Source organism: Acanthopagrus latus, chromosome 23 (assembly GCF_904848185.1).
Source record: "Acanthopagrus latus isolate v.2019 chromosome 23, fAcaLat1.1, whole genome shotgun sequence".
In the NCBI taxonomy this organism is placed as follows: domain Eukaryota; kingdom Metazoa; phylum Chordata; class Actinopteri; order Spariformes; family Sparidae; genus Acanthopagrus; species Acanthopagrus latus.
This window is the reverse complement of record NC_051061.1, coordinates 16198159-16218126: the sequence shown is the minus strand read 5'-3', so window position 1 is coordinate 16218126 and position 19968 is coordinate 16198159. Positions and strand designations below refer to the sequence as shown.

General features: G+C 45.6%; 1 protein-coding gene and 1 long non-coding RNA gene across 2 annotated transcripts in view; one reads left to right on the top strand and one right to left on the bottom strand.

The window, feature by feature from the left end:
• Nucleotides 1-390: 390 nt before the first annotated feature.
• On the bottom strand, nt 391-2659 carry LOC119014689. The gene is made up of 2 exons (XR_005073043.1): nt 2469-2659; nt 391-1949 (listed from the first exon to the last, which is right to left on the bottom strand). It is a non-coding gene; the product is annotated as an uncharacterized LOC119014689 (long non-coding RNA).
• Nucleotides 2660-2830: 171 nt separating this feature from the next.
• ngfra (nerve growth factor receptor a (TNFR superfamily, member 16)) overlaps nt 2831-19968 on the top strand; it is a 32104-nt gene continuing 14966 nt past the window's right edge. Inside the window, exons 1-3 of the mRNA XM_037090092.1 lie at nt 2831-3248; nt 6225-6387; nt 13692-14054. Coding sequence (XP_036945987.1) covers nt 3210-3248; nt 6225-6387; nt 13692-14054 — 565 coding nt within the window. The 5' untranslated portion in view covers nt 2831-3209. The remainder of the gene's footprint in view (nt 3249-6224; nt 6388-13691; nt 14055-19968) is intronic.

The window sequence follows — 19968 nt, the reverse complement described above, 5'->3', positions numbered from 1 at the left end:
TCGTACGGGGAGGAGGTCCAGGAGAAAGGATGGACGCACATAAAGCCATCCATTTTTTTTTTTTTTTTTTTGGTGACTGCTCATCGTCACATTGTCTTGGATCAATATCCATCAACACTGGTTTTTTCCTTTAAGTGTAAAGGCTAAGTACCTTGGTGAGCAACAAACACAATTACAATGCTGAGACGTGCATTAGTGGTTTTGGAGTGGCTCGCTCCAAATTTAGTATCACTTGACAGCGAAGGCAAAAAAAAACCCAAAACAAAACAAAAAAACCCCCAAAACACCCGTGATGCGACAGGCAGCACTTAATGGATAGATGTGACTCAAACTTCAACAGACGTCAACAAGTTTGGAAGGTTTCTGAAAATACTACACAACAATGATGTCGTGAAAAACAGTAGAACATTATTTAATCATCACAAACAAACAAAAGTCTTTACTGGAAAACGCTGTACACCGATAGAAAGCATCTTGACTGGAAACAAAATCGGCACGAGATGTGTCACTAAAATACATCAATATGTTGTAACTTTCTTTAGGTTCAGTTCTGTATTTTATGTTGTGACACCACTGTGCTAATAAACTGATTAGGTTCGGGAATTAAAAAAAACACTAGGTTCGCGTTCAGAAACGATCATGTTCTGGCTTAACACACCTGTTTTGGTCGTCGCCATCACAGATGGAGACGTTGCAACTTCTTGCCAATAATGTACGTTTGTGTCACCACAAACCCGGGCTGGAAATTGTCTTGAGAAAAAAAAAATCCAGAGGTGTCACACACTTATAAATGTAGAAACTGAACTGTGGTTGCTGGTGACTGGGCTGCACTTGACAAGCGGTACAGGAGTCACCACTGCTGCACCAACAGACTCCAGAGCAGCTTCTTTCATTTTCATCCTCTGCACCCCACCTTTTATAATTTTTGTAATTATTTGATCATCCACTTATATATCTTTTTGTTGTACGGTCTTATTATGATAAAGTGACACACTGAACCTCTGTAAAAATGAAGCCTTTTCTTTCATGATGAAGTGACTCCTCTCTATGGAGGAACAACCTCATCCTTCATTGTTAAGCTCGAGATCATCACACACAACCTGAGTGTGCTGCTGCTGCTGATCTGAGCTCAGCCGAGGCGCCCTCCTGTGGCACATGATCATAATGCACCTTGTAGTGTGTAACATGTTTGGACTTAGATGCAGCTTGGTAATTAGCTCAGACACGCAGGCTTTTGTGCCGTAAAGTCACAGAGCTAATTCGAGAAGTATGACGCATCTCACAACAGACATAGAGGATAAAAGAGCAGATCAATAGAAAAATAGGAAACACCTGTGATCCCTGCAGTCCCTGAGGTTTCTTCAGATGTGTGTGTGCCGACCCAGTTCTCAGGGCAGGCTCTGTGGCTCTGCTTTGCGGTGGTCTCTTGTGTTGATGCAAAGGTGTTTCTAATGTTTTGACCTCCTTATTTGCGTATGTGAAGAATAAAACAATATTAGAAACACACGTAGATAAAAATGAACCCAGAGCAGCTTTTGGCAAAGTCTCAAGAGCAGTTACTTTAGACTAGGTGACAGAGGTGGACACCATACTGCCAAATATATGTAGACACACTAACATTACACTCATATGTGATTGTTGGACATGTAGTTCTTGTTATCTGCCGCTGTAACAACCACTGACTACAGGATGTCCGCCAGATTTTGGAGCCCAGCTGCAGGGATTAGTGAGGTCAGCCTCCGATGTTTGGAGGATAAGACCGAGCTCAGAGTCCAGGTTTCAGCTGATCCCAAAGGTGTTGGATCAGGTGGAGGTGAGGAGCACTGTACAGACAAGTCCAGTTTGTCCACATAGAACAATGGACTGTCGTATGGAGGCACATTTCTGCCAGTAAAAGAAAAAAAGAAGGTGAAAACTAAGCTTGATGAACACATGTTCCCATGGTAACTCTGAAAAAAAAAAAAGAGATTGAAAGTCATGATTATGAGATAAAAAGTCAAACTTTCTGAAAAACAGAAATGATAAATGTGAGCTACAAAGTGATGATTACGAGATAGAAAGTCGGAATTGTGAAGAGAAGTCATTATTATGTGATACAAAAGAAAAAAATTAAAATAGCAAGTAAAGTTTAGCTTTAAAAAAAGACAATTTGAAGATAAAAAAATTGAAAGTGTATAAGTTATAACAAAGAAAGTCAATTATGACCTGAAAATAGCTTATGAGATAAATACCGAAATTATCAAATATGAAGTCATAACTATGAGATGAAAAAAACACAAGGTCGAAATTATAAGAAAAGATAAAACGTGATTTAAGATAAAAGTCAAAATGAAATACATATATATATATAGAAAAATATAAAAAATGATGACATTTAATGAATATAAGATTGAAAAGTCATAGTTACGGGAGGAGGGTTGACTTAACTTTTTTATGTGATCATTTATTAATTTCTCTCTATGACTCACCACAGCAAGACGTTCATGTGTCGAGTCTTTGAGTTTTTCATCTCAGAGCGCATGAACACGGATTGTTTCTACATTAACAGAAGTGGAGCTGATGTGTCCGACACTGATGTAGAACAATACATTGTAGAAATCATGTTTATGTCACTTCTTCTGGACCGGACCGGACCGGACCGGACCTCACGTGAGACTAGCGCACGAGCGAGAGAGAGAGAGAGAGAGAGAGAGAGAGAGAGAGAGAGAGAGAGAGAGAGGAGCAGGTTGTATGGTGTCACTGCGGGAGTATCAGGGGTAATAAACCGGAGGGTGGACGTGCCCCCTCTTCTTCTTCTTCTTCTTCTTCTTCGCTCCTCACGCCTCCTCCTCCGCAGTGCACTTGCAGCTGAGCAGCACTCCGGACAGGACGGTCTCCTCCTCCTCCTCTTCCTCTTCTTCTTCTTCCTCCTCCTCCTCCTCTCTGTGAGCTGCTGTGTGGTGGTGCTGCTGAAGCTGCACCGACAGTCGCATCTGACTCCAGTCCAGAGGGTCCCGGCCGGGCTGCGACGCGTGATGGTGCGGACTCATTGATAAAAAAAACCAAAAAACCAAACCAAAAAAAAACCAAAAAACATCGCTGGGATTAAAATGAGCACTCCTGCTGAGCGGCTCTCCTCCACCTCCTCCATCTCCTCCACCTCCTCCTCCACATAGCGCTGCCTTCTCCGCACAACATTTGTTTTATGCGACTCCAGCAGGCGACGCAGGATGACTACTACCTTATCTCTGGTGATGGTGTGCGCTCTGGTGAGTAGTCTGCACTGTGCTGACTGTGCACGCTGCTCCATTAGACACTTTGCGATATTAATTTAATTTCCCTGATGTTTTCTATGTGCTGCCTTCAGTGTCCCCTGTGGAGCTCACTCTGTCACTGTGCTGCCTGATAATCTTTCTGGGACTTTTGTGTTTTGAGTTCTTGACTCCAGAGCCTCTTCATCCCATTTCTGATGCCTCTGATATCATGAGCAGGGGGTTTCAAATGCAGACTGTGTCAGCTCTGTGGTGTTTCCCTCTTAAAAAGAAAAAGAAGGAAAAAAAAAAATAGTCCTATTAAAGGACCAATGCGCCACTTTTTTCCCTGCTGTATTTAAAAATGCATGTGGCACTCGCCTCCTTTCTTGGTTCTCATCCAGGGAGGAAAAGTTAACACAGCCGCGCTCGGATTAGTTTCTGGAAAAAAAAAAAATTGAGATTCCTCGCTTCAGTGCGTCCAGCTGATAGGGCGCCTGGGCTCAGACTTTTAACAGCATTAACATTTAAACCAGGGAGATAAAGATGCTGCGGCTTATGGGACAGTTAATTGATTCATTAAGTTCTTATCCAGCGTTGTTTGGCTGTTTTGTTTTTTTTTTGTAAACACAAACGAGGCTCTTTTCTGATCTGATGGTGTTGAAACAAAGTTGATTTATGGCGGAGCGGAGGGCTCCGGTATGCCCACAGCAGCTGGTCTAATTGGGCCGTGCACAGCTCAGTCGTCACGTGAACAGCCCTGGATGTGAGGGGACACCCTGTTATGACAGCTGGTTGGAAGGGTGGCGACGGTCGGCTGCACTTTGGTAGAATTAAATTTAGAAATAAACTCACAAATTGACCATGAAATTTGGGGGAGAATACAAAGCAAGCATATCACAGCTGGGTGACTGTACGTCTTTTTTTTGTGTGTGTGTGTGTGATGCCTCCTCCTGCTGCTGCTGCTGATCTCGCTGTTCATCTGTATTTGAGCTGAGTGATATTCCAGGGAGATGTCACAGGAAAAGGGAGTTGGTGCAGGAGTCAGGGACATGAATCCTCCCCCCCCCCGCAGAATTGAGAGGGAACCCTCTCGAGGTTGCGGGCTGCGTCCAAAGTTCACTTTTGCAGACGACATACGTGACATTAACGCTGACAAAACGCATGGAGATTCGTGCAGAAATGCGAGGAGAACAGGTTGAAGGGAGTCGGGAGAAATGCAAAAAAAAAAAATACACACACTGAGAGCAGAAAAGTGGAAGGCAGAGAGGAGGGAAGCGGTGAGCAAGACGAATGAGAGTGAGAGTGAGAGCTTGCTGCTCAGTACATCTGTTTCTGAATGAAAGCAGGGACGGCGGAGAAGGGAGGGGAGGGGAGCGACGGACGAGGGGGGAGGACAGACAGACAAGATTGAATTGACGCCTCAGCAAATGTGAATTAAAGTGGAAATGAGCGTTTTTCTGTCGTTGCATAATAAAAGCCACAGGACATGAAAGTGTTTCAACAGAATGATTTTCTTTGTTCTGAAACGTCAGCGCATGAATTCCTTTTTTCTGTTGTATACAAAAAAAAAAAAAAAAACCACTGGAACAAGCCTCAGTTCTTTCGCCAGTGGCTCTGCGATCAGAGAGGACCGAGAAAACGCAACAAGAGGAAGGAGGGTGAGGGAGATAACTGGAGTAGATTAGAGCGATTAGAGGGGACGAGGGAGGAGCAAACTGTGAATGATCTGAGACGCTCAAACCATATAATGTTATGTTATTACTTAAGTGTCAGGCAGGAAGAGAAAACATGCAGCAAATTAATTAACAATACAGTGGCTGCAAGATAAAAACACAGGATTGACATGTGACATAGGAGTCAGACTCGTGAACAACTCAGACGTGAGAGTGAAGAAAGTCCCTACAAATGAAAACATTAAACTGTTCTTTAGACTGAAGTTAGGATAAGTCAAGTCCTCACTACTTTTAGAGCCTGACCGATATATCTGGTGGCTGATATTTTTGGTAGATATTGGCCCACATTGATATATCAGCGTATACGTCGACGATATTGGCCTTTATGAAAGAACGCAGAAGAGATAAACGATGCTTGGGGTCATTTATAAGTATTAGATTCTCTGCGAGGTTTATTGTTTCAGTGCACTTGAGATAATAAAGTTAATTTTTAAACTATAAAATATCCTGCCAGTATGTTCACATGCTTAAACGAGCAAAAAACTTGTCAAAAGCCAAGTCTGCTCTGATTGGTCAGCTGTCACAGGCCTGAGCAGATCACTTTGTTTTCCGCATGAGCTCTGCTGGTGTTTTTGAAACCACAGCCTTGTGTGGGCGGTCACCGTATCAAAAAAGATGTGGACATGTAACTTTATAACTTCAAGACTTTCTTTTATCATTTAGGCTTACAGTTCCACTTAGATTTAGGCTCAGGTGTGCATTTAAAAAAGAAAAAAGTCAGGAATTAGGTGATAATGAATGCATTAGGTTCCCCACAAGTATAGAGGAAAAGGTGTGTGTGTGTGTGTGTGTGTGTGTGTGTGTGTGTGTGTGTGTGTGTGTGTGTGTGTGTCAGCACAGGTCGGAAGCAGAGGTGGACATTCACAGCCACTCTCACCTTTGGACACTAATTAGGAGAGGCATGTGTATAATGCCGTGCACACACGATTTTACGGTTACTGCCTCGGCTGGAGCGTGTCATAAGTTTACTATTAGAGCTGATGTGCCTTCAGGGGAGCTATTAGGGCAGTTTAGACGACGGCCTCGCTCAAAGTGTGTCTAATGTTGGTGGAGACAACATGATTTATGATGAGTCCCGATAGCGCTTGGATTTAAGGAACAGGTTGGACACCTGGCAGCAATTTTCATCAATTTGTTTTGCTGTGTATGTTCGAGTCGCAGCCGCCCTGCGAATGTGTGTGTGTGTGTGTGTGTGTTTGTACATGTGTGAAAGTTTGCTCCCTCTCTCATGTACTCTCCTGCTGTCCCGCTGTGCCAGGTGGCCTTAGCGTTGGCGTCGAAGACGGAGCGGGCCGTGGAGCTCCCCTGTGAGACCGGCCAGTTCACCTCCAGCGGGGAGTGCTGCCAGGAGTGTCCACCCGGAGAGGGAGTGGTGAAGAAATGCGGCGCCACGCAGACCGTCTGTGCCCAGTGTTTGGACAGTGAGTAGACATTTAATATTGTTTATATCATCTAACCCTCACATCAAATGACTTAATAAAAAGTTTATAAGTCATGGAATGATGCTTTACAGGTCAGAGAATATAAACAGCTTCTGGGTTGTCAGGTTATGAAAACTGCCGTAGGATTCCCTCTTAAACGGGCCTGTAAAGTGTCTGGAACACAATCCGTGTGTTACAGTAACCACTGGTATAATATGTTATTTAGATAGTTGCAATGTGACATTAAAGTTTCTTTGCCAATATCATTCAAAGGAGAATCATCACTTTCTCATGCTGTCCAGTTCTGCAGCTCTGCTCTGTCTCTGTTTTAGCTCCTTTAAGCCTTTCAAGATGTTTTACATTGAGCGGGACATAAAACACTGAAGTTCCTCAGTCTCATTGTCAGCTCAAAATATCTATTTTGTTCTCCACACTTTAGTATAAGATTATAAAACGGTAGAAACCTTGCTGGGTGAAAATCTTGGAAACAAGTTCTTCTATTTTGGAAATAAGTGAAATGTCATCACCTCTGTTTCCCACTTTTCATAGGGACAGATAAGATTTAGGACTTATTACTTGGCATGTTACAACTTATAACAGGTGCCATATTAGAATTAGGAGGTAAAACATTTTCTGTTTCCTCACATCAGTTTTATGCTCAGAGGTTTTGGGATATTTGCCGTCTCCATTTGTGGTGTTCAAAACGCTGAACAACAGCTTTTTCTACAAGCGTAACATCTGCCAACAAACCAAACTTTTCATCCTTGGCTGTTCCGACGTGGTTCCTGCTGCCTTCAATCTGTTCTCCATCAGGTCGAAATGTGTTTTTATTTAACACGCTGGAAAAGGTTTTAACACTAAAATGCTAAAACTCTGCAAAAACAAAAAAAGCAAAAAACAAAAAACAAAAAATCCACTTCCTGTCAAATGTAAGAGGATTAAGATCAATCTGGAGACAATCAAATACAGTATAAACACATGTGAGTGATGCACAGCTGCAAACTCCATGTCACCATCCGCATTACACACACACTCCAAGCCCCCGATTAGTGCAGCGTCTCTGCACTTACATCATCTTTATTTATAAATTCACTTCATTTTGGGTGCTTTTAATGGTAGCTCGGGCGCTGAACTCCAAACAGAAAGGACGTCAGGGCCAAAACAAACTCCCACTGTCCAATTTCCTCATTTGTATGAAGTGTCTGCTTTGCCTTTATCAATTTTCCCGAGAAATAAGGCAGGGCTCCGCATGTTTGATGGTGTAAGTGGCTCCAAATGTGTTGCAGCTCGGCTCAGGCTGCGAACCATTAGCACTTGCTCTACAGACCAGAGCTGGGAGGGCTGCCAACACCGCAACATCACGGAGAAGAAGAAGAAGAAGAAGAAGAAGAAGAAGAAGAAGAGGAAGAAGAAGAAGAAGAAGAAGAAGAAGAAGGAGAGGAGAAAGAAGAAGAGGAGGCATTGCTGCAAACTAATGTGTTGCTCTTGATTCGGGGGTCTTTCTGCGTCACGCTCCTGCGGCTCTTTTTGCCCTTTAAAGATGTCAGGGTGCTAAGTAACCGCCGAAGTATAGGTCACAAGCAGCCGCTGCGGAGTTCAGGAGGAGCTGAGGATTACCTTTTTAAAAAGCACATCCACACGCTCATTGTGGCAGCGACAGAGCGACGCACACCAGAAACCATCTGTCGAACACTGACTGATTGCATTAACTCATTAAGAGAACACATGTAAACTCCAGCAAGATGGTGGACGCAAACAAGGGCTGAAATTATTAGATTCTGGAGGAGCGATTATACTCGAGCTTGTGGCTCTGTTGTTCGACAGATGCTAATCTCTGTGTTGTGTTGTGTTGTGTTGTGTCGTGTTGTTAAGAACCCCAAGTCTGGCTGATTTCACTGTCCTTTTGAAGTTTTTGATTCTTCCACCTCGAGGAATTTCAGGAGCTGTAGCAACGGGTAACAGGGGGGGCAGGGAGCCAATTCTCCACACGGCGAGCACGACAGTGCCACAGGGTAAAAAAAAAAAAAAATGAAGGTACCGCGAGTCAGTTTCTCTCTGTCAAACAAAGTCGATGTGAGAAAAGGTGGAGCGTGAAATTGCAACAAAAAAAAAGGGGGGTTTCGTGCACAGTGAAATAAAAGAAATTAAGAAAACGAAATTGGACTTCTGGTGACGTAGGCGAGCAGCGAACGAGCGGGGTAATTAATAGTCGCCATCAAACGTTGGCAGCAGGAAGCAGGCTGAGTGGAGTATTGGCGTCTGGAGTCTGTAGAGGAGCACGTCGCCGCTCCACGAGCGTCTGGACTTTATCTCGGGTTTGACGTCATATTCTCTCTTCATACTGCTGCCGTAAACAGCGGCAGACAATGCGAGGATGGTATAACCGCTTTAATGTGGGCCAGGCCCTCAGGACTGCACTTCTGATGAGTATTTATTTTTCTCCTCGCTCGCCCCTCCGCCAGAGTGAATCCCACCAACTCTTGTCGTGTCTCCTCTCTTCCTCACGCAGCATCCCTCCCTCCTCCTCCTCCTCCTCCTCCTCCCTGTTGCTACAGTATGACTCATCGTCTGTATTAGCAGATAAAACGGTATTAGAGAGCCAGGCACCAAAGGGCACGATCTGCTCATTCATCATGCATACTGTTACATCAGTGCATCTTTACTCATTTGATCCAGCTAATTAAACCATACTGAAAAGCCTATTGTGCGTCTAACAGTGAACAATTATCTCAGCTCAGCAGTACGGGAACTGTATTCACCGCTGATAAACACTCGACGATTAAGCTCAAATACCCCGGGAGGTTGCGCTTAATTTCCGGCGCGGATGCATTTTCATCGGCTTCAATGTTGTTTCTCGCGTCGCCGGATAAAATCTTAACGTACCCGAGGCTCACGGGAGCACACGGCGCTAAAATAAGGCTGAGGTGGGAATAATACGGAGAAACGCTGACCTCACCTGGAAAAACTACACCTATAAATACATCTTTTCTAAAGTGCAGAAATGAATAATTGAAGAGTCAAATTCAACACATCCATTTCCTGTTTCATGGTAAATATGGGTGAATCTTTATTTACCATGACCCCACTTCCTGTCAGTGCACCCACCCCCCCCGCATCTTCACGGCCTCCCGATCCCGACTTGGGATGACTGCCAGCGTCAGCAGCCCTGAAATATTTATCAGTCTCCTCCACTTTTCTCTGCTGTCATGGGAGACGAGACCGGCCTCACTTAGTGAACCATTCAGAAAAACCTGCTCTGCAAACCCACTGAAGATCTGAGAGAGAGAAAAAAAAAAAAAAAGGCACAGGAGTCAACGTAGCGTTTAAGGAGAGCCCCGCTGGCCGACTGGAAGCGCGGCTCACTGGGGATTTGAAGGAGGAAGGAAAGTGGAATCACAGCCTCGTCTGGCGAAGGCTGAAACAAGAGCATCGACAGCCGCTTCCAGCGCTGGATCACGAGGGATGAGGAGAGGGGAAATGGAGATTTTTTTTTTCCCCCTCTGTGGCAATGTAGGAAGCTCCTTCACCTTTGCACGGCTTAAAAAAAAAAAGAAAAAAAAAAGCGCGGAATGCAAGACAAACTGTTGATTGTTAAATTATAGCTCACCTCCGTTGGTCCCTTTTAATAAAAGCGCTGAACACCTGTTTCAAATCAGGAGGGGAAGCTAAGTGGACCAATGAAGCGGGGCGATAATTACACACAAAAATGTTTCATGTTCCAAAACGCAAATAAATCTGTCTCGCAGCATTTCAAACATTTGGTAATTTATCCGCAGTCAGCAAAAGGTCGGGGGAAAAACGGTGTCTCTTTGCTGAAACGTGGACCCGGACACGCCACCCTCACTAAAAGCTTACACCTAAAGTGCTGATTGTGGAGATCATCGGGCAGTTTCAAGGCCGTCCAGAGCTACATTATTGATGACACTAATGGGGGAGTGTTCGGAGGGGGGTCTTCAAGGGCTGATGTGGCACATTTTAAGTGCATCGTCCCCCACCGCAGTACACAGCCACGCCTCCCTTTAGCAATGTTCATTTTTACTGCCGGACATGGAAAAAAAAAAAAAAAAAAGGTCATCGCTCAAGTGGGGACAATTAGACAAAAGATCATATTTTATTAAAGAGGTTACTCTCCAGCTGATTCCTGACGGCCTTTTTTAACTTTCTTTTTTTAGCTCCCAAAAGGCTGCACACATGCACACTTCCTCCAGTGCATCTGGTCGCGTTTAGGTGTGTTTACACACAAGGAGCGCAGAAGGGGGCTCATGCATGCGAGTTAAAATTAGCGGGGAAGCCTGCGCCGCCGTGGGATAATTGAAATGAATGAGGAGAGCTTTTCCCGGTTGAGCCTGACTGCAAAGAAAAACAAAGAGCTTCGAGCTCACAAATTCAAATGATCGCTCAGCTCAGAGGTCTGTTACTCGTCGGGCTCTGGATCGCTCAGTCAGTGTCGCTCTCTTCCCCAATGCTCCTGCGTCCGGATGGTAATAAGAGCGAGGGGGGATGACAGATAGATAAAGTAAAAAAAATATGATTGTGTTTGTCACTCCAAGAAGGAAACGTACCTAATTTCCGCTCACGTTTCCCCTTCCAGTCGTCAGCACTTTGATCCCTCAATCATGTTTTCGGGACTCAGGTCGAACTCACGAGACCACCCTGGACGCTTCCTCCAAGCGAATCGAGCGACACACTGCCTGATCACTCTTTCTGCCTCCCTCCCTACCTGTCTCTGAATCATTACCTCCGTCTGCTCCGCCCGCTCGTATAATGTGACAGCCTTCATCTCACGGCTGCGTAGCTGTGCGGCTGTTTACAAGGTGTTTAGAGCTTCAGTCAGTGCCAGTGTTTACTTACAGAGCAAAGCCAGCGCCGGGACATTGCTGAGGGGCTTTTTTCACACTGACAATATGCTGTTGCTCAACGCGACACCCACTAAGCACTTCTCAAGAAAAACACACAGACACACACACACACACACACACACACACACACTCAGACATATGCATATGCAGATAAGAGTTGCACAAGCGTCCCACACATCCATGTGGCTCTATTTACAGTCACACCCAGTCTCGAAGATTAATCTCACTGTAGGGAGCGTTTAACCACCGAGGGGAGTTTAAAACCAGTGTTCACTTGCTGTGTGCTTCATTTTTTTTTAAAGTCGAGAGTGAAACATGCAGCCTCTGGTGTTGATTTCAGAGTTTACAAAGCTGTGTGGTCATGCATTCTTGTCTCATAATCTCATTGTGCGAAGTGTTTGTTCTGGATGGATGGATGCTAAACTTCCTGCTGCACTCCGCCAGGCCTGTGCCGCTGTTTATATGTGGCGACGAGTAAACTGCTCAGCGTTTTTGGACAAATGGAAGACGCTGGTCCCTAAGGAAGACACTTGATCAGACAATATGATGTACATACGATCTTTTTCTATTTTAGTGTTCCTTTCCTTCCATGTGTTATTAATGTCATTTTGCATGTAAAAGGTCTTTGAAGTTAAAAAGACCAAACTCCATATCAGTGGGAGCTCTTTTCTCCCACAGAAAACACTGCTCCTGAAACGCCTCATCAGAAATCTTATTGACATCACACATCATCATCATGCATTTGCATGATTAATGTCTATATTCACAGTAAAAGTGAAGTTTACTGCAAGCTGAAACACAGTGAGCAGTGCTGGCTCAGATGTGTGTGAGGTGACCAATCAGAGCAGACTGGGTTTAAAGTAGGTGGAGCCTGAAAAAGACAGGAGCTAAAACAGAGCGTTTCAGACGGACAGAGGGATGTCACATGGACTCATCATTCCTTCCTCTTGTAGAATTCATCGCTTCATCTCTGCTTTCCATGAGTGCCAAGAAAAAATTATTACTGCAGCCTGAAAATCCATGATAAGTAGCTGGCCACCGACAAGATTTTCCCCTCGCTACAGTTAATAGCATTAAATGGGGGCCGTATCATCTCAAGACAAGCGCGTCATCAATTAAAGATGCGACGTCATGTGGGCAGCTTCCTCGCTGATATGCAGAGTCAGCTGAATCGAGTCGAGCCAGCGCATGTTGGAAAAAGGGGCCATTGTGTCGCTTCTGTCTGAACCGCAGCTCTCGCAAGGTGACCTCTCGTGTTAAGTACGGCGCAAAAAAAAAAAAGGAAAATGGGATTTGGAGAACAGTGAAGCTGCGAGTCTGAGCTCTTTTTTTTTGTTTCAGCCGCCCTACTCCACTCCCATCTAATTCAACCACTAAAACACACTCGTATGACACACACACACACACACACACACACACACACACACACACACACACTTACAGACGTCCCTCCTCTCTCTCCGTATGCATAATTCAGCAGGCGTCCAATTATATCTGAAAATAATTCTATATAACCATGCAATATTAATAGATTACTTTGTGCCCCTAGGAACTCTCAGTGTACGAACAAGCTAATTTGAGGTCATCGCTTCCTCAGTGATGAACTCTCTGCCGAATCCTCCTGATGGAAGCGTTCCTGAGAGCAAATCTGAAATGTTTGAAGTAATTGAAAAGAAGCAGGCAATTAGTCAGCACAGCTTTTAGCTCATTATGTTCGACACCGTAGTCCGCTATCTCTCCCGCTTAAAAAAAATCAATTTAATGCAGCGGAGTTGTTCTTTAAAATGCATTGATTTGCGAGTCAATTTCGCAGAGTGACATGCGTCGAAGTCCGAAGCAGCGTTGAGAGAAGGATGAACGCATTTTTCAAACTCTGTTTGATTCATGTTTTGCTCATCAGAAATTTTGGGGTGAAGTAATGAAGTAAAGCAAATTAAAGAAATGTATTCATGCAGTCAAAGAAAAGCCCCTCTGACAGAATGACTCGTTAAATCCCTCTAAAGCCTTTAAATATGCCCCGAGTGATCTCCTGATCGCTTTTAAACACAGCTTTTTTTTCATCATCTCTTCATCAGTGTGAGGGCGTCGATGCACCTGCACCTCACTCGGAGATTAAAGCAGTTTACTCGGCGCAGCACAAACACACCGGGATCGATATCGTAATGAGCACAGCAGCTTTTGACTCGCTCCCCAACAAGAGCACCTTTCTTGTCCCGGAGCACAAATCACTAAGAGCCCGGCGGATCAATGTGTCCTCCCTTCTAATGAATGTGCAGTAAACATGATTAATGTCATTAGACTCACTGTTTATCCTCCTGTTTATCTCCTCTTATATCCTGCTCCCTCCATCTTCTAACCTTCTTCTACTCTTTGCCCCTTCTCATGTTTCCCTCCCTGCTCTCGCTCTTGTGTCTCATCCCCTTCGACCTGTCCTCTCATCTGCAGGTGAGACCTTCTCAGAGAGCTACAGTCTGACGGAGCAGTGTCAGCCCTGCACCGAGTGCACCGGCCTCATGCGGATGGAAACGCCCTGCACCGACTCCAACAACGCCATCTGCATCTGCAACTACAACTATTACTTCGACGCCGTATCAGGCCAGTGTGCGCCGTGTACGGTGTGCCCGGCAGGTCAGGGCGTGTACGCGCACTGCGAACACAGTCACGACACGGTGTGTGAGGAGTGCGAGGACGATACCTTCTCTGACCGGGAGAGCTCCCTCGACCCCTGCCTGCCCTGCACCATGTGTGAAGAGGACACCGAGACGCTGGTGGCTGAGTGCACGCCGACCAGCGACTCTGTCTGTCACAGTAAGTCTACTGCATGCCCAGGTCGCTGTCACACCTTCACTTCAGGTAACTCAGTCTGGAACCAAAGAGAAGAGATACATCCGCGTTTTAGCTTCGGGCCGTTTCGTTTCAGACCAACAAACAAAACGTCACGACTGGACAGGTAAATCATTCGTCGGACGGTTTTGGTGTCCTCAGCGTCGCACTGTGATAATCATCTGTTGGCTGAACAGAAATACTCATTTGAAGATGTCACGTGAAGCTCAGGAAACTGGTCAGGTTACCAGTTGAACTTACAAAAGATAGTTTCCTTTCGGTTTGCCACAGTCAGCGCATGGATCAAATAAATGTGGTTTAGCTTTTCTAAATCACGCTAAAATCACAAATATCCCAAAGCCGTGCTACAAACAAACCCTGTTTACTTGGGTTGTTTTCGTGCTGTGTTGGCTGTTCCGGTTGCATCAGACTCTCTGGTTGATTTCACCCCCCTTCGTACTGTTTATTTGAGAATTCTGGACACATAATCATACTCAGGTGCGACTACAAGTCGTGCTCTGCAGTCTGGGCTTTTTGGCAGATTGAAGCTTCGTCCTGTGTCTGCTTTCGACATTTAACCATTGAGTTGAATGAGCATCCTCACGTGGCTTTTTGCGATGCATTTAGGTTCCTTTTAAGTGTTTTTACATGTCCGAACAATGGGAAAACAAGTGTACTGTTTGACTTGGCTGCTCTACCTTCAATTCAGTGTATGTGTCAGCCGAGTCCTGCGTATTCTTTTAATGAAGCAATAAGAGAAGATGATCGGTAATTAATCAATGTATTTATTAAGCAGTAAATGAATAAAGCTTACAGAGCTCTGGGTCTAGATCTTCCTTTCCCTGACAAGCAACAGAATGCGGGTCAGTTCACGAAGTCTGACAACCTATCTGTCCCTGACCCAGTCTTTTATGTTATACAGAGCTGAATGTACATGAATGTGTTCTTCTTCTGGATTGGTCCACCGATGTCTCAACCTTTAACTGGACTGGCTTGTTGATCTGCCCTTCAGCATCACTCCTGTCCTGACCTGCCCATGACCTTGATTTCTATTAGTTCCTTTAACATATCTTACTGATCAACAATCGCTGGCCTTTGTTTTAGCTTATTAAATGAGCATTAAAAGCATATATTTATTTACAGTACCAATATATCCACTATTTCGGACAGACTATGGCTTTGAAAAAGTCAACTTTTTGAGCTGGTCTTGCGTTGCTGTTTGGTCCATATCCGGAGTTCAAATAACTGCGCTCACACTAGCCGAAATGAACTGAACCCAAGGCCGATACACCAGTTTGTATGGACTGTCCCAAACAGGTTCAGTGTGAATGCGCCGTTTGTGTGGCCATCACATACGTCTCGATTGCGGTCGGATATTGTCGCCGATCCAGTCTTTAAATGGCAGGAGGTCGAAAAGTGTGAGCATAAAAAAGGTCAAAGCACTACTACAGGGTCAATGAATAGCCTACTCTCACACAAAGCGGAGGGCGGACTGCGAGGAGGAGAGTGGAGGCAGCTTGTAACTAAGGAAGCTATACATTTTCTCCGGGCCGGATGAGGCATGAAATCGAGCTCATCAGGGGGGCAGCGAGCTCAAATCTGGGAGGTAAAATGCCTGAGATGGCGTTGCTTTTAGTTTCCTTGATAGAAATCAGCAATCTGTCATTAAAGCATTATTAGAACAGCGAGGACTGTGGAGAAAGCTCGCCTTCTTCAGCACTCAAGTTTGTGGTCGCTGTCTGTTTCAGGGAAATGCTCTTTCCCCTCCACTCGGGTTATTTTAATGCAAACTTTGACCAAAGAGGCACTTACGTTGCGGAGTGATTAAATGCGTCTAAGAAAGCACTTAATAGCAGGAGCACTTGCTACAGTAATGCAGGGCCTTTTTATCGATCTCCAGCGTGCATTAGAATTTTCTAATGAACAGTTTAATGACAGCGTTTGATCTGAATGTTGGGATTTAGCTCCAAGCGGTAATATTTCTCTTTGTGAGGCTGACATGTTTGGGATTTCACAGCCTCGGACGCTGGCAGGCTTTTACGATTTACTAGGTTAAAGCAGTCAGAAACACCTTGTTGATTTAGACTTTCTTTTAATATACTGTTATAGCAATGATGGGCAGTGGGGAAATGAACTGGGGATAGATAAGAGCAGAAAAGGTAGATGAGGTCAGAGGAAGGGCTAATAACAAAGACGACTTATGAACTTTTCCTCCACGAGCACCAAAACACGTCCAATTGACTATATTTTGATTTTTTTTTTCCATCAATCAATCATTTCCACCGAATGCAAAAGGAGGCCATTTCTGCCTGGCTCGGCTAAATTGTGTGCCACCAGGTCACATTTAGCAAGAAATCTGACAGATTTGTTTACAACAGGAAGATGGCACGAAGAAGGAAGACGGCGATGTTCTTTCTAACGAGTGTCGTGGGTCTAATGTCAGCCTGTCGGTCGGCCTACCCTGAGATATCTGAACAGTTATTGGCTGTGCAGCCGCGACATCTTGCTCAGATGGTGACGATGAATCTCTCTGACACTGGTGATCCCATGATTCCCGTAATGCCACTGTGAGTTTGACATTTGTGGAGTTAAATTTAGTACACATAGTCAGGATGATGACTAATAGTTTAGGCGATCCTAACATTTATTCTAGCATCAATAATTGGTGCAAAGTGGCAAAAGTTGAATTTGTCCAGTAGTCTGGTTTCTGACCAGAAGAGTCGGACTTGCAGGATGTAGACTGTTGTGATAAAGCTAGCTTTTGGCCCCATGATTTCAGTCTGCATTCTACTGCCCCTTCCGCTAGCTGTGTATTGGCGTTTCATCCCCATTTCTACCAAAATGGCAAGTTACCCTAACCTAACCCTAACTGCTAATGGCACAAAGAGGAACGAGTTAGCAACTGCTACCAAAACAAAACGCTAACCCATGCGCCTCATCTGTACTTTGAGCCATTTATCATGTTAGCATGCCATTACACTCAGTTTAGACGGTACAACATTCTGGAGTTAAACAATTATCCTTTAAAATCATGTCAGCATTTTCACTGTGAGCGTGTTAGCATGCCAACATTAGCGTTTAGCTCACAGGACCGCTGTGGCTAGTTTTCTGCCTCGCAGCTGCTGACGTGGCAGAGGACCCTTTGTTTACAGCGACAGAAACAGAGAGATTATTATATTTGTTATCTTACATCCTTCTTCCCCTCCGGAGTACGAGCCAGTGTCCACATCTGTGCCAGCTGGAGCTGAGATCAGAGCTACGCCAAATTGATTTTCGTCCGTAATGCAAAATAGAAACAAGGACACGAGAGCAGAAACATCCCAGACTCATTTGGGGGAGTCTGCGGGAGTCATGTGCATTATCAAATCCCACGTGGCGAGAAGCTAGAAAAGAACTGTTGTCCATATTCCATGTGTATCTCACCAAGACTTACTCAGGCAGAGCCGCTGTGAGGCTTTAATATGGCCGAAGTGACAGCCGTCAAAACAAACTGCACGCCTTGACCCTGAAACACGCCATATCTACTGTATTCTCCACATGTTTGATGTACAGAAGACCACAATGAAGCCTTTCGCCGCCCCTCCAGTGCCCACCCATGCAGCTGTTCTCACCTTTGACCCGCCTTGTCCTGAGTAATAGTTTCATAACGGCGGCGACTAGCAGCGACTGGAGATGGCACGATAAGTGACCTTGTGGGACGTCCGTTTGAAAGGAGAGCCCTGTCACACAGCACCGCTGGGCCTGTGGGCAACGGTCACATGTGGCGGTGATGATGTTTCCAGGCCCCTCCGAGGTGGTCTATGATGACTCTGCATGCAGATATGTTTTCTGCAGCAAACAGGAAGCCAGCTCACTGGGACTCTCATCCTGTCTGCGAGGAGGAATATTTTTTTAATTCCTGCCCTGCTGTCGTTCTCTTTGCTTTCACGTGGGTGGAAAAAAAAAAACCCAAAATATGTTAGGGGGGTATTTTCAAACCCCTAAGTCCCCAGCTCATATCCAGCTGTCACCAAGTGTCAATTACACGATACAATGACAGGGACAGAAAGAGGGAGAGGGAGGGAAAGAGAGGGAGGGGGGGAAATAGAGATGAAAACATTCAGAGGGAGCTGCAGCATATGTGCTGTGCTGGTATTCTACGGTGAGTGGTCGATATGAGTCCTGGGATTTCTGCTGCTCGTGCTCAGGTTTCGCTGAATGACCTCTATGAGCACCCACACTCGACTGCAGGAAACACACACACGCACAAGCATTCCAAAATCAATACCGCTGATGGCACATGCGCGCTCTTCCTCCTGAACTTTCTGTGTTTTTTTTTTCGTTCAACTATGGACACGTGCGAAGGTCTTTGATCCGCAATTGGAAACACCTCCCGCGTCTTTTTATCGAAGGTCTCTGTGCGGTTGCTGCTCAGTCTCCGGTCGAGGAGATCTGCATTAAATGCGAAGTGTCGAGTGGAGTGTTTGTCCTCGAGAAACAAGGGGAGGAACAGATTAGAAAAACAGATAAAAGCAGACTTCTCCTCCTCTTTACTACCCCGCTCGTCGCTCTTTCTCCCTCGCTCCCCTCCTCCCTCTGCTCCATCTCTTCCCACAGTGGCCCTCGAGTGGCGGGGCTCGCCGGGCGGTGGAAGGTGGCCAGCGTGCATTCAGCGCCTTCACCGCCGCAGTATAATTACTCCTGCTAATCAGAGCACTTTACAGCAGCGTCTCTGTTCATCTGCGCCCCCTCCCCACTCGCTGCTAACACTCTGCCTCTCTGTCTGCCCTCCCCTCCGCTCTTCCTATTAACCCCTCCCGAAACAGAAGACAGAGCGCTCACTTGAATAACTCGCGGTACGTGTGCGCTTGATGGATGTGTGCGCGCCAGGCGACAAACACAGATTGAGATAGAGGCCGGGCTGAAACAGAGGGAGAATGTTCGGGGGCTGATAAAGAGGTCATTGTGCATGTGCTGCGCCTGATAGCTGCTCATCTCCACCCCGAACTGGCAGCGGCCGAGACGCCAACCTCCGCACAGGACCCCGGGGTTAACTCCACCATAAAGACCTCGATGGCTCATAAAAATTAAATCTTTTTTTTTCTTCTTCTCCCCCTCCTCTCGTCCACACCCCGCTAATAAACACATCTCCCTAGCGCACACAGCCCCGCACTCATAAAAATCCCGGGCTACTTTTATTTGTTTCATGAGTGTTTTAAACCCACAAAGCCCCAAAAATGAAATTGTAAAAGCTCCACCGCCGCCGCTGCTGCCTTTAAGCTCCCATTCTTGTACCGAGCAGAGGTATGCAGCCTCCGGAGCACCAGGTTTATCCTTTTGGTCCACAGCCAGGCGTGTTCCAGAGAAACAGAGAGAAAAGGGTGGGAGTCACGATAAAGATGTAGTATACTGTACTTAAGCTGGAGCTGCTCTGTGTGTTGAGTCAGTGTTATGTGAAGCAGACTCCCGGGGGAGCTGTCATTTCAGCACGGAATGAGAAAGACAATTTGCAGAGAGTCCTGAGGTGCGACTGATGCATGTGCACGTCTACACCGAGAGAACACTGATTGCATCAAAGATAGGGCTCTTACAGTAGCAGCGCAGGACGACTGAGAGGAAATGCCGTAAAGATTGCAGCGTCTTCGACAGACTGTATATAAGCCCAGACCGACGGCACGCTTTCGCTCACTTTCACACCTTCCATTCACAATTTATTCCATTTGCGAGCTCGTGTTGCATTGCTAATACCATTAGCCGGCCCTGCATTAGCCGGATGATGTATGGCGGGGCGGAGGAAACCTGACTACATCCCAGGAAAGGTCAAGAAACGCTTGTAACACACACACACACCCCGAACGCTCCCTCCTTTTAGACGGATCCGAATCAATAGCGTGGCTTTAAATAGGCTTCTGCATTATTT